Source organism: Oxyura jamaicensis, chromosome 2 (assembly GCF_011077185.1).
Source record: "Oxyura jamaicensis isolate SHBP4307 breed ruddy duck chromosome 2, BPBGC_Ojam_1.0, whole genome shotgun sequence".
NCBI classification, from domain to species: Eukaryota; Metazoa; Chordata; class Aves; order Anseriformes; family Anatidae; genus Oxyura; species Oxyura jamaicensis.
The window spans coordinates 21,212,323-21,224,640 of NC_048894.1; the positions used below are offsets into that span (position 1 = coordinate 21,212,323).

The 12,318-nt window shown below is 39.8% G+C and overlaps 1 protein-coding gene across 1 annotated transcript in view; it reads right to left on the reverse strand.

Annotated features, from left to right (window-relative positions):
* The window catches only part of LOC118161493 (macrophage mannose receptor 1-like), a 37,247-nt gene extending 29,847 nt beyond the window's left edge, over window positions 1-7,400 (reverse strand). The window contains exons 1-7 of the mRNA XM_035316922.1: window positions 7,200-7,400; window positions 5,317-5,715; window positions 3,858-4,031; window positions 3,002-3,166; window positions 2,724-2,840; window positions 1,650-1,793; window positions 140-322 (exon numbers count right to left, since the gene is read on the reverse strand). Of these exons, the coding sequence (XP_035172813.1) occupies window positions 140-322; window positions 1,650-1,793; window positions 2,724-2,840; window positions 3,002-3,166; window positions 3,858-4,031; window positions 5,317-5,715; window positions 7,200-7,275 (1,258 nt within the window). The 5' untranslated portion in view covers window positions 7,276-7,400. The remainder of the gene's footprint in view (window positions 1-139; window positions 323-1,649; window positions 1,794-2,723; window positions 2,841-3,001; window positions 3,167-3,857; window positions 4,032-5,316; window positions 5,716-7,199) is intronic.
* Window positions 7,401-12,318: the final 4,918 nt, after the last annotated feature.

Below are 12,318 nucleotides of genomic sequence, written 5' to 3' on the forward strand. Positions count from 1 at the left end.
AAAGAAAAAAGAAAAAAGAAAAAAGAAAAAAGAAAAAGAAAAAGTAAGATCATGAATACATGATTAAATGAGTAGTGGAAACAGTATAATTTCGGATTTAAATATAATAATAAAAAAAAAAATCTGTAGGAATACTTACTGTACCCAAGCTGAGACACTATAAAACTGTACTCCTCAATATTATGAATACTCGTCAGGTCTCCATCTTCTTTTCTGCAAGATGACTGGGCTTGTTTCCATATTTTGGGTGTTCTGTAAATTCTATAGCAATGACCTACATAGGCTACCCATTCTCTGGGGCACTTAACAGGCTTTATGTCACCTAAAAAAAATATTTCAAACAATTAGTGAGCAGCTGTGCTCAGTGATTTCTGTCAATCAAAAAGAAAATTACCTGAACTGACATCTTTTTGAGATATTGGAGTACGTACTGGTAAAGAAGACAAACAAAGCTGGGAGGATCACAAAGAATGCAAAACAGTTTTTTCCATCAGAACAATATTGTGTTGGGAGCTACCCAAAATCTCTTTCTACAAAATGAAATTAATACTAATTAATTTGGCACAGAAACTTGCAGGGTACAACTCTATGTTAAATCCATGCTGCACTGGGCACAGCCATGTTTTCCAGCATGAGGCCTCTTTTCCTACACGGAAACTCTGTCTTGGTGAATTGTGAAGATTTTCTGTTCTTCTATGGAAAAACCAAGCGCTTGGAAGCCACTTCAAACTCCTGCACAGCCCAAACCGTATACAAGAAGGCCCAGACATGTTCTTGTTTTACCAGACATGTTAGAAATGCCAGCTGCACACAAATGCAGTGCACTTCCTTCAGAAGGTATGTCTTGGTGTGAATTTAGTGTCATCAAGCACCTTCCACTTCCTTGAAGGTTCACATTGTCTACATCTACATCGTATATTGAAGAGGGTGGGATATGCACCCACCAAGTGATCAGCCACATTGTTCAATTTTAATCACAGTCCCCAGACACATTTTTGATACGTGCAAGCTTGTGTTCCCCTAGACAACATCCTGACATGGTCTGGAGGTGAGCACGGGTCAGAAAGCTGTCTGGATGCAGCCATAGTATATAGGATGATGTGCCATTCATCCCCCAAGCCAGTGATTAAGCTTATATACTATTGTATGTACTGTCGAGGGAATTATGGTAGAGCTAGTAGCTTGCTGGGAATCCCCAGGTGAAGTAACTGCTAACCATTCTCTTCCCATAGATAAGACTACCTTGCCTCAGGTGAAGAGGGAATTCAATTCCAGCCCCAAGTTCTGACTTTTTCTTTTTGGAACAGAGCAGGAATGGTCAGAAAGGGCAGAGGGAGCATGAACTCTGGTTCACACCTTTTTGCAAGACATGTCATTAGTGTGTTTTGCAGAGCACACCATATTCAGCAGTATTTTGCCATCTGTATCACATGACTAAATGTGTAATCCTACCTTCTTTGGTAACCTGGGATCTTTTCAAAATGATCTTTGGTTGAACAACATTTAGACATCATCTTTAAAATGAACTGGACAATGAACGTCCTCCCAGGTCAGCAAGTGCAACAATTTTGACCATGTCATTTCACACATGGCACCTGTCCAGTATTTCTCACTCATATAAAAATAGACTTCTTTGTTGTTCATCATACCTGAGGCAATAGTGGAGGAATCCACGGTGGAGTTTCTCTTTTGGCAAATATATCCCAGTTTCTGATCACATGCCAGGTTTTCCCATTTGCCATTCCTGCCTTGGAATGTCCCACACATTTTTATAGGTTCCACAGAGGGATTTCCTTTAGGAAAGAGGCATGACATACAGAGAATCCATCTGTTAATGCTGAAAATATTCATCTTACCACAGGAGGGAACGTGCAAATATTTCACAGCCACAAAGCCCCTGGTGTATTATTTTTCAGAGTGATAATTCCCAAGAGACGTGATGAAAGGGCACAAATGAGCCAGTACTAATGACACTTACCCCTCCTATCACATGCACAGTTTAAGCAGAAATTCAGTGTTTTTGAAATACTTCAGCATACAGAAAAACACTCTATAAAAGCTCAGCTAAGGCACAATTCCCTATTGGATGGTAGTATTGCTAAAACTCATTGTCCTGTGCTGTTAAACACTAGATATAAAATGCATATTTAATTCCATGTGAGTGCTTGCCCTTTGGATTTTCCTCTAGCCACAACTGCTACTATGAAAATATATAATGTGACAACATGCACAATGGTGAAATAGATCCTAAGAAATATAGTGGAAACATTAAGACAGCAAAGTTTATCACATAAATGTCATAATCAATACATGAGAAAAACAAAGTATATTTTATGCAATGTTTATCTTAATATTTTCTCTCTTCTTAAATTTTCTTTATATCATTTTTCATGATTTTTTTGTTTTGTTTGAATAATAATTGTGATGAGAGACCTGTAGGTGGAAAATCAAGCATCGAATGAGGTGTAAATACTTGGTGATGATTTTTTATTATTATTTTATTTTTATTTTTAGATGAGCCATCTGCTTTTTCTGGGAAATTCAGAATTAATGATAATCCATCTCAGGTGTGACCTCTATTACTGTAATACCCTAGTTCTATCATAATATTTTGTAACCTGTGAAAATTTTGTGAAACCAAACTAATTAGATAACAGGAATTCAGGGAAGAGAAGAGAATTTTGGCCCAAGTACCGATCATCATTTCAAATACGCACACTCACCTGGAGCCCAGTTTAGATATCTGAAAGGACTACCCCCAGTCCATTCCCAGCCACCATTAAGTCTGTTGACAAGACCAGTCCAGAGTTTGGCATTGAAACCCAGATCATTAGTGAGCCCTATGTGTCCAAAAGAAATGAAGTTATTAAATGCCTCTGATAAGTTATCAAATAAAACTTGTCACTTGGACCTGTTTTTACAGGGTGAATATATGTGTCCAAGTTAAAGCTCATTTTAAACACATGCATCAAAATGTTAATGACTTTTTTTTTTCCTTTACCTAATAAAAACATTTCTTCATGAAGGTCCGTGACACTTAATAATTCTGCATTCTGCTGCTGGCAGCTTTTCTTTGCTTGGTGCCATGTCAGCAGTGAGTTTGTGTTTATCTGATAGTAGGTTCCTGTCAAAGGATTTGTTTTCCAGAAGTCTTTGTGGATGGTGTCTATAAATATGAAAAAGCAATTTGACAAGATAATCATACTTGCTAATACATATATATATATATATTGCAGACTAAAACAGTGTAACTGTTGGTAGGTAGGTTTTGCACCTTGTACGTGCTTTATCTATTCAATAATAATAATACATCAATAACATAATGAATTATTTCTCCTTACAATTCTCATTTTTCTCCATTCATCCTGTCCCCTTCCATTTATATCTCATCTACGTCTCTCATAGTTCAGCCCACATTAACCCACTCACCGATCTATTCCCTATTCCCCATACAGAAAATCTTGGTCTACAAATCCATTTACCTCAGAACCCCTCTTGCCTCATATACAATCTGCCTCATCCTTTGCACTTATTTCTGCCTTTCATTTGCTCTGAGTTTCTTCTCATCCAGTCCTAAGGGGTTTCTCTTCCTTTTTCTATCAGTCCCAGTCACCACCCTCTCAATACTCTCCACATCTGCCAGGCTTGGGAGACAGAGTAAGCCCTCTCCTCAGCTGCAGAAGCAGTGAGAGGGCAGAGCAGGCATCCCAGGTATCGCACCACTCACTAGTGAACTAGGCTAGCCAGAACTGGGCTTGCTGTCCAATGCCGCTGCCACATCCTGAGTAGATTTTGACCGTGAGAGATGATGAAAATTTTACTGAATGCCTTTCTTGAAATCTTTCTGAATAAATTACCTTTTAATGGGCAATATCCAAAACGTTGGTCTTTATCAAAATCTGAAGAAGTTGCACACCAGAGAGAGTCTGCGTCACCACTCTGAGCGATGCACTCTGCGTACCATTTACCATTGAACTTGAAAGGGAACACACAAGGAGCACCAAAAGTATTTCCTCCCAGTGTATACATATCTGTGGAGAGAAACACAGATCAAAAGCAGTCAGTTTGTATCTGGTGTTGACCAGTGTGTGCTCGTAGGCAACTCTCCATGGACACTGCTGCGTTGTATAACAGCTGATGTGGAGAAAGCAGGTCAGTACTTCATTACCACAAAGTTTTCCAAGGCTTCTATGCCAATTAGGTATGGTTGAGGCAAAGTATTCAAAATTAACTCTCATACAGCCCTGATTTGGCCTTCAGACAAATTTCTGTCAAACATTTCATTTCTATCTGGCCTGCTGTTTCAGTACTGCTCATGACTCAGCTTCTCCCATCACACACATATTTCTGTCCTCAGATGAAGCTTAGAATCTTTTCTTTTTTTTTTCCCTGTATATTTGAAGAGGCTTGGAAAGGAGGTATTAGTATGTTTTTTATTGTTCTACATCAGAGGAAGGTATATTTTAAATTCAGAAGTGACTGCTGGAAAATGACAATCCTATCTCTACTCAGGGTAGCTTCTTGATGTCTGAACAAAATAATGATAAAATTCATTCCAGGTAGAATTGTCGTAGGGCAGAGGAAAAAAATGATCCCTTCCTATTTAACCTCCCACCATACCAGTGTCATGGTAGAAAGGAGGTTGGACCTGGACACTTGAACCTGGATGCCAGGTCTGTGTAACCCAAGAGGGGTAATAATGCAGGAAAAGGAGATCAAACTCTCCAGTGTTCCCTTATCTAGGTGTTAGGGCTTACTGCACTCTAAAACAGTAAAATACTGCCTTTCCTTTTTGCTTTCTTCTACTTTTTCTTCTTGCTGGGACAGAAACACCAAGTAAACACTGTCAGCAGTGGATCACAACTATGTTAATCAGAGATTAACTTCTTAATGACAACACATGGTCAAAACAAATCAGAACAACAATAAACATTTAAATATAACAGAATTCACCATTTCTTCCACAAAAGGATCAGACTGATTCTGAAAGTCAAAGATTCCTCCCCCCCCCCACCCCAGTGATGCTATACAAAGAATTCCCATTCTGCCTTTTGATTTCATCACAGGCCTTTGCCATTTTATTCTTTGTTTGACAGAAACACACTTTCTGAGGTGAGCAGAAAAGTATACCATCCTGTTTGCATTGCATTGCTACTCTCTGTAGTCATCTCTGTTACTGATGTTGCTGTACCATAAGGATGACTGCATGGCAAACAGGTGATGGAATGTTTTTTGTTTGTTTGTTTGTGTTTTTTTTTTTTTTTTAATAGGAGTAGCTAAGTTACCTAGAAATAGAGATTAAATTTCAGTACTCACCCTCGTAGTGCTGGGAGCACACAGCGTTTGCGGTTCCATGGATTTTCCACCTGCTCCCTTTGCCTGTTCCTTTGGACAGCCTGATTTTCTTCCCCTTCCCTTTGCCATAGTTGAGAAATAAATCAGTGCCTTTAATTGCAAGGGTTTCATTTCTACATCCCCACTGCTGAAGCTCATTCGTCCTGTTGCAGGTTTCCAATGTGACGGCAACCTCGTCATCCTTGGCAAGTGCTCCCAGGCACAGCTTCATCCCCATGCTGAGCAGCTGCATGGCAGAGATCCACCGGAACTGCTGGAACTCGTTGTGCTCATCACAAGTGGCCGTTATGACCGAGCTAGTGTTCTGAGCTTGGGCACAGAGCTTGCTGTCTTCATTATAGATTAGAAATTTTCCACTATCTATAAAGCAAAATCAGAATGCAAATATTTGAGGAGAGATGCAGTGGGAGATAGGTCAGTTACTTGTTACTTGACAGCTTGCTACAACAAAAAAAAAATGAATATTCAGCGTCAACAGAGAAAGAAATCCAGGAAGTTTCATCAGCAGTATGAAGGCCATTCATCAGAATATTCCTAAGATACACACAATACAGAAGCTGGAAATATAGCACTTTCAAGATAATTTTTTTCATCTTCACATCCTTCCTTAAAGCACATTGTTCTCAAAATGCTAATCAAAAATGTCATCAGTTATTTTCCATTTAAAAAAAATTAAAGTTTCAAACTTTCACGACCACACAATTGGATACGTTTTAATTTTGCAAGTAAAAAAGCTTTTTGCTTTAGTGCTATTAAAAAGTTTTACTCAAGATTCAACCATTTTTATATTTGACCCAGAATGACATCATGATTTACAGATCATCAAAAAAGTGCAGTGTTTTTGATTTTTAGCTAATTATTTGGGAAATTTTTGGCAACAGTGCAAAAATCATTTCTTCATGGAGTTCAGCCTGTGCATGTCTCAGGAGGGAAACCACAACTTGCAGCATCATCACTTCAGTCCTGAGCACAGCTAAGCCACGCGTCCTAAGTGCCATTAATAGCTGCAATGTAAATAGAAATGTGAAGTGCTGCACTGCACAGCTTTGTTTCCAAAGACCAACTGCAAAAACAGGGTAAAATTTCAGTCTGCACCAAACCTTGAATATTTTTGCTGCTGGCCTTACCCTCAGCTCCCCTCCCAGTGACAGCATCATCCAGCTTGCTCTGCTGTACCATTGAGCTTTACTGCCACCCAAGCTTTCCTGCCACGAGTGAGTTAGTTAAATGGGGCTTCATAACGCCAGCATTCCGGGGCTGCCAGAGAGCCATCAAACAGCCTTGGTGACATTCCTATGAAGGGCTGAAGGCCAGAACAACCAGATGGCATTTCCCCTGGCACAGCTCTCCTTCTTCAGTAGAGCTTCAGGTTAGCAGGGGACAGGTTAGAGCCAGCTCAGTCTTGACCTAAAACTTGCACAGAGGAAATTCTCCCCTAAGTGGGTTAGGTCGGTGCTGCTGCTTATGCACAAGCACCAGGTCACTGCACACATCAGTCCTGTGCCTGCTGAGAGGATGCTGCCTTGTACCTCTGAGCTGATTTACCCTCCGATCGAGTAATTTCAGGTCAGCTATGTCCCCATTCACCTGGCAGATTTTCAAGACTCAGCACTGCCTGGTCTATGCCCGCATCTGTTGGCATGTTTCTTTCATCATACATCTCCCTGAAAACTAGATTAAGGAAACAGAGTGCCTATAACACCGGATTTAGGAGCTGAATGAAACTGTTCCAAATCACATCCTGGAAACAGATCTAAGCTGTACTCTCCATAAAGAAGGATGTCAGGAAAGCACAAGAAAGCACACTTGCAAACCTCCATGCTCTGCAGAGGACAAAGACTTACCGGGCACTTGAAGAGCTGTACTAAAGGAAAAGAAAAAAGCCAGGAGCAGGCGGACAGCCATTGCCAGGTGTTTCATTCCTTTCTCCCCTTCACCTCAAAGTGATGCAGAAGCCCACACTTGTGCCTTGTAAGAAAACCCTTCTGCACTGATCCAGATTAACAAATCCTTTTCAGCTTTTCCGACTTGACGGATACAGGGAAGTTCGGGTCTGCAAATGAGGAACTGGATCGTGTCATGTACGTAACTTTGAAGTAATGATTCTTTTGACTGTAATGATGAAACTTTGCTTTCTAAGCTAATTTCTCTACTATAATAAAGAGTTTTGTTTTCCATGGATGTATTAGTTCTAAGAAGTCACATTTTAGTGAAGAGTTTCGGAAACATACCTTGCAATTCACATTGTTCTGGGGAAGTAGGTGACATGAATGTCTCTCTACTGGAAACATTTAAAAAGAAAGAAAAAAAAAATAGGAAAAGACTTGTATGAATCTATAAATTATTAAAAAAAAAAAAAAAAGAGTGCAATGCAATACTGTGAAAAATTGGCTGAGAAAACTATGCATATCAAGTAACTATGACTTTGGAATCAGAAAGAACCAAATTTCCTATTTCTGCAGTTCCATAAAGACAGGCTGCAGAAGAAGACTGTGTACTACAGGAAGCACCTGTCCCTTCCTTTGCTCCAATCTTGACATAAGCAGAAGCAACGTCCCCAAACTGACAGCAACAATTGGTGAAAAGAAACCACAAATTTACAAAGGGGAAAAAAATCTGCCACCGGAAAATGGTGGCTTTTCAATTATTGCTAGAGAGGAAAACTAAACTGATTAGGAATTCTCCCTTATTTGTCACCCATCTAGTCTATGACAGCTTGCACGTACTGTGGTACGCACTGTTCAGACACTGACAAATTCTGGTGTTTATTTTGAAAAAAACTCCTTTGTGGCATGTAAAAGAATCAGAAACATGTAGAGGGTAGGGAAGAGAAAAGGCACTCATTCCTGGCGTAGGCTTGCAATGTTTTTTGTATTCTCAAATATGGCCTTTGAAAAATCTCAGTCCCCTTATTTTCAGGAGGGGCTGCTTTGGGATAATTTCCCCAATATTCTATTAACAGCACTCTGAGGTCTTTCATGAACTATGGAAGCCAAAATAAGACTTCCTCTGAAAACTGCTGCTATTGCAGGCAATAGAAACTCTGGGTACCTATATGATGAACTGGGATCCTATTTCTATTTTTCCAACTCAGATGCAGATGGACGACGCACTGGGTCTAAAAAGGTACACAAGGAATTAGAGCAGATCAAGAATCACAATGCTGAGAGAAAATAGGGAGACTAGCAGGCCACTGACTGAAAACAAGGAAAGGATGGGAGCCTGGGAAGGACGATGAGAGCTGAGGAAAGAGAGAGGACTGCCTCAACAAAGAAACAGATGGACAATTGTTCTGTAAATTATGATGCATATGCCAAGATGACTACATTGACTCTGGAATAAAGTGTTCTAGTACTCCCCAGCATGGGAATGCTTGACACTGCTACATCAGCTTTCCAACTTTCTTTGCTTCCTTTTTGGGAGCTTCAGATGTGCGATGAAAAAATGTCATTTATTACTTAGGCAGGAGAAATGTAACGACCTGTGGTTCTGCTGTGAACAATGTCCCAGCATCTCCAGAGCTAACAGGAGGCACCAAATGCAGTTGTAACAGGGGAAAAGAATCCACTTCTGCTGGGAGAAGCTGAAAAAGAGTAAAATATACAAAAGTCAGCTTGACCACCATGCTTGCCTGAGAAGACTGAGAAGACCCTGCCACAAGCCCAGAAATTGAGGAAGAAAATCAGGAGATGGCACATACGCAGTCCAGCATCTTCCACTTGGCAAAGCAGTCCAAACTCTTAGAAGTGTCAAGGAGGAAAAGCCATTGGGTTTTGTGTTGAGTCAGCGTTGTTCCTTTGGCAATCTCTGCTCCCAGGCAGGAAGTTACACTCACAGTGAACAGATTCCCCATCTTTTCTCTGATGTCTTAACCCTTCTGCAGAAAAGGGGAAACAGAAATAAAGTGCAAGTGTACCAAGAAATGTAGCAATGTGCACAGAGGCAAACGTTTACACGCTGTTGGCTATTACCACCAAAGTCTTTCTTCATCTGCCTGCTGAAATGAATGGGCGATCCCATCCAGGTACCACCTGATGCTTCCCTACAGAAGTTAAACAATTGCTATAAAAATCTGAAAGGAATTCTGTGATTATCAAAACAGAAACCCCATATATAGCATAATCACAAAGTCTCATGGTACTTTATTTTGACTTTCATTTATCTAAACCTCCAAGACGAAATATAAGAAAACTTGGCAGAATCACAGATTATGGATCTGAATTATTAAGGATCCATTAAAAATTTCTTTTGCTTTTCTCTTCAGCCCTTCTCTTTCATCTTGAATATCAAGAAATTTGTTGTTGTTATTTTTAGAGCAAGAATGTTTCAGGAAAGCAAGATCTAAGCAGTGGCATCTACTCAGGAGACAAAAGAGCTCACAGGAGGAACAGGGTGCTTCTAAGAAAACTGACCGAGCCTAGGAGTAGCAGCAGCTGGTAGCAGAGAATGGCTGCAAGAATTGATGATGGTTTAGAATACGTTGTCACAAATTGTATTGCCTCTCTATGAATAAGAATCATTACCAGAAGACATAGTGATTTTATTCAGACCAACAGAGCAACATGGATAATTTCTGCAGCCCAATCTTAAAAGCTTTTCTATGTAGTTGTCACTTGGCAGGAGCATTATAGCTTAGCAGCAGGACAAGCGGACATAGTGCCAGATCACCAAATGCTGTTTGGTGAATCCATTGCATCCAGCTCAGACAAGGGATGTTGGAAACACCAGGAGGGTGTGGAAAGAGAACGGCAGTTTGAGAACTACTTCCTCAATCCTCCTTGAAGATGTGTGATCAGTTTTGTCACAAGTATGACCAAAAGAATAATGATAGTAAAATCCCTGGGCTCTGTATTCAGACAGTCTAAGGAATGAGTTGCCATAAGGAAAGGTTCTGTGTGGGGAGGAACAAATAAATAAAATAAAAAAGGAAATCTTGTGTTGTTGTTGTTGTTTTTTGTGATTACAAATTCCTAGCATTCCATTTCATCTTATGTTAGATACCGTTCAAAGAGTGAAGGCATTAGTTTCTCTGCTTTCCATTCAAAAATTGCCATTAAAGTTTGTGTTTAGAGCATCAGTGCCAATCTTAAGCTTACTAAATGCCACTACTTCTTTTTTTTTTTTTTTTTTTTTTTTTTTGTCCTTCTAATGGGAGATTTGCTTCAATTCATTTTTACTGCAATTAGAGAGGGTCGGTAAAACATGCGGCTTAAATTTCACCTTCCTCTGAAAAATTTTCATGTCTTAGAGCAGACCAGACACAGCTTTTCAGAGAAGCAGCTACTGCAGTCATATGTATATGTGACAAAATGTTATCTGGAAGAACCATTCAGTGTACAGATACCACCTTAAGATTGTGCAGGGCCTCAGAACAGGCTTGAACTCTGTGTCGGTAGTGACTTCTCCTGCCTGGTTTTACACAATGGCCAGTGCAATGAGGCTGGGATTGCAATCAGGGCCACTTGGCATTTCGCTGCCCCTTTCGCATACCTTTCTGTTTCAACCATGTAGTCAAAATAGCATCATCTTCAACATTGTTAATCAGGAAGTTTCTGGTTCATAAACCACATCAGGTGGGATGAAGGACCATTAGAAGTACTAATCCTTTAAAAGACATGCTCCAACAGCTGTGCATTGAAAAGGAAATAGCAGAAGGAACAGAGGCAAGGAAATACCTGGAGAAAGGGAGCTCCAGAACAAATTTCCCCATCTTACCTGCACGCATACATCATTCCGGATTTTTTTCTAGATCGCTCAGCTGGCATTGTTTGAGCACATAATCCATGGACAAATTCAAGAAAATATGGTCAATATATTACTTGATAATAGCTGAGGATGGAATGTGTCCAGACTCACATCATCTCCTTTTTATCTTATTACAGTCTTACATTGCCAAGACTATACGATGCAAAACTGTTTCAAAAAAAAAAAAATCAAAGCTAATTACTCTTTATTTCATGCAACAAAATCTGAAACCTCAAAATTAAATCTCGCAAACCTTTTTTTGTGAGTGAGGAATCATGCATAATTGCGTTTTACAAGATTTGCAAAAATTAGGAGTATAGACTCCACATTTAGGAATCTGAGATTTCCATAAATGGTAACTGATCTAGGCATTGTAGAAAGGAAATAAATCAGCATTAACTGATACATTGGTAAAGCTAAATTGTTCCTGACTTCCAGTACACACCTCCCAAACCCATGTCATTTATTCAGAGGGTATAGGAGAGCAGCACCAACATGTGATCACCACAGTCCAGGGCTCCCATACGCCTTCATAACATGTATATGTAATGTTCCTCCCTTCCTCAGTAACTGCCCTTATTAAAAGTAACTTTTGCCATGACCTTTACCACCTCTCCCAGATACATCCACTTGTGGCCAGCCAGAACTCCAGCAATTAACACCAACCACACTTTACATTTCAAAGGCCTGCCCGCAGATTTTACCTGATGATAAATAAGCCTAAAGAACTAAATTCATTATGTTGTGTGAAATTATGGGAACTGAAATTCTGCCATGAGAGGATTTTTTTCATCTCCTGTTTCAAAGAGGATGTGCTTAAACACAGACTTGTCACCTAGCAACTACCGTTGTAGTTAAGCCTCCAGGAGTACTTGAAAGTTGGCTGAGTTAGAGAGACCGTTGCCGAACAGCTTGGAAATCTGTCCCTTACTACATGAAATGTAGATTTGAAATGAATCTGGGGCAGAAACTACAAATCTTAGAAGCTTTCTCGAGTGGATCTACCTAAATTTCACTTTCTTTATTGCAACCATTTCTATTGTTCCATTTATAATTCATTAGCATTATCTCTAATGCAGTGTGGGTCTTCAGATCACGAGGTCTGAAATCTTACACAACATAAAATGGTTACAGAATAAAGACACTGCTCTATGTAATGTTATGCACACACTGAAACTGGTTGATATAGTATTTGCACATGAAAAAAATAGCTTTGGC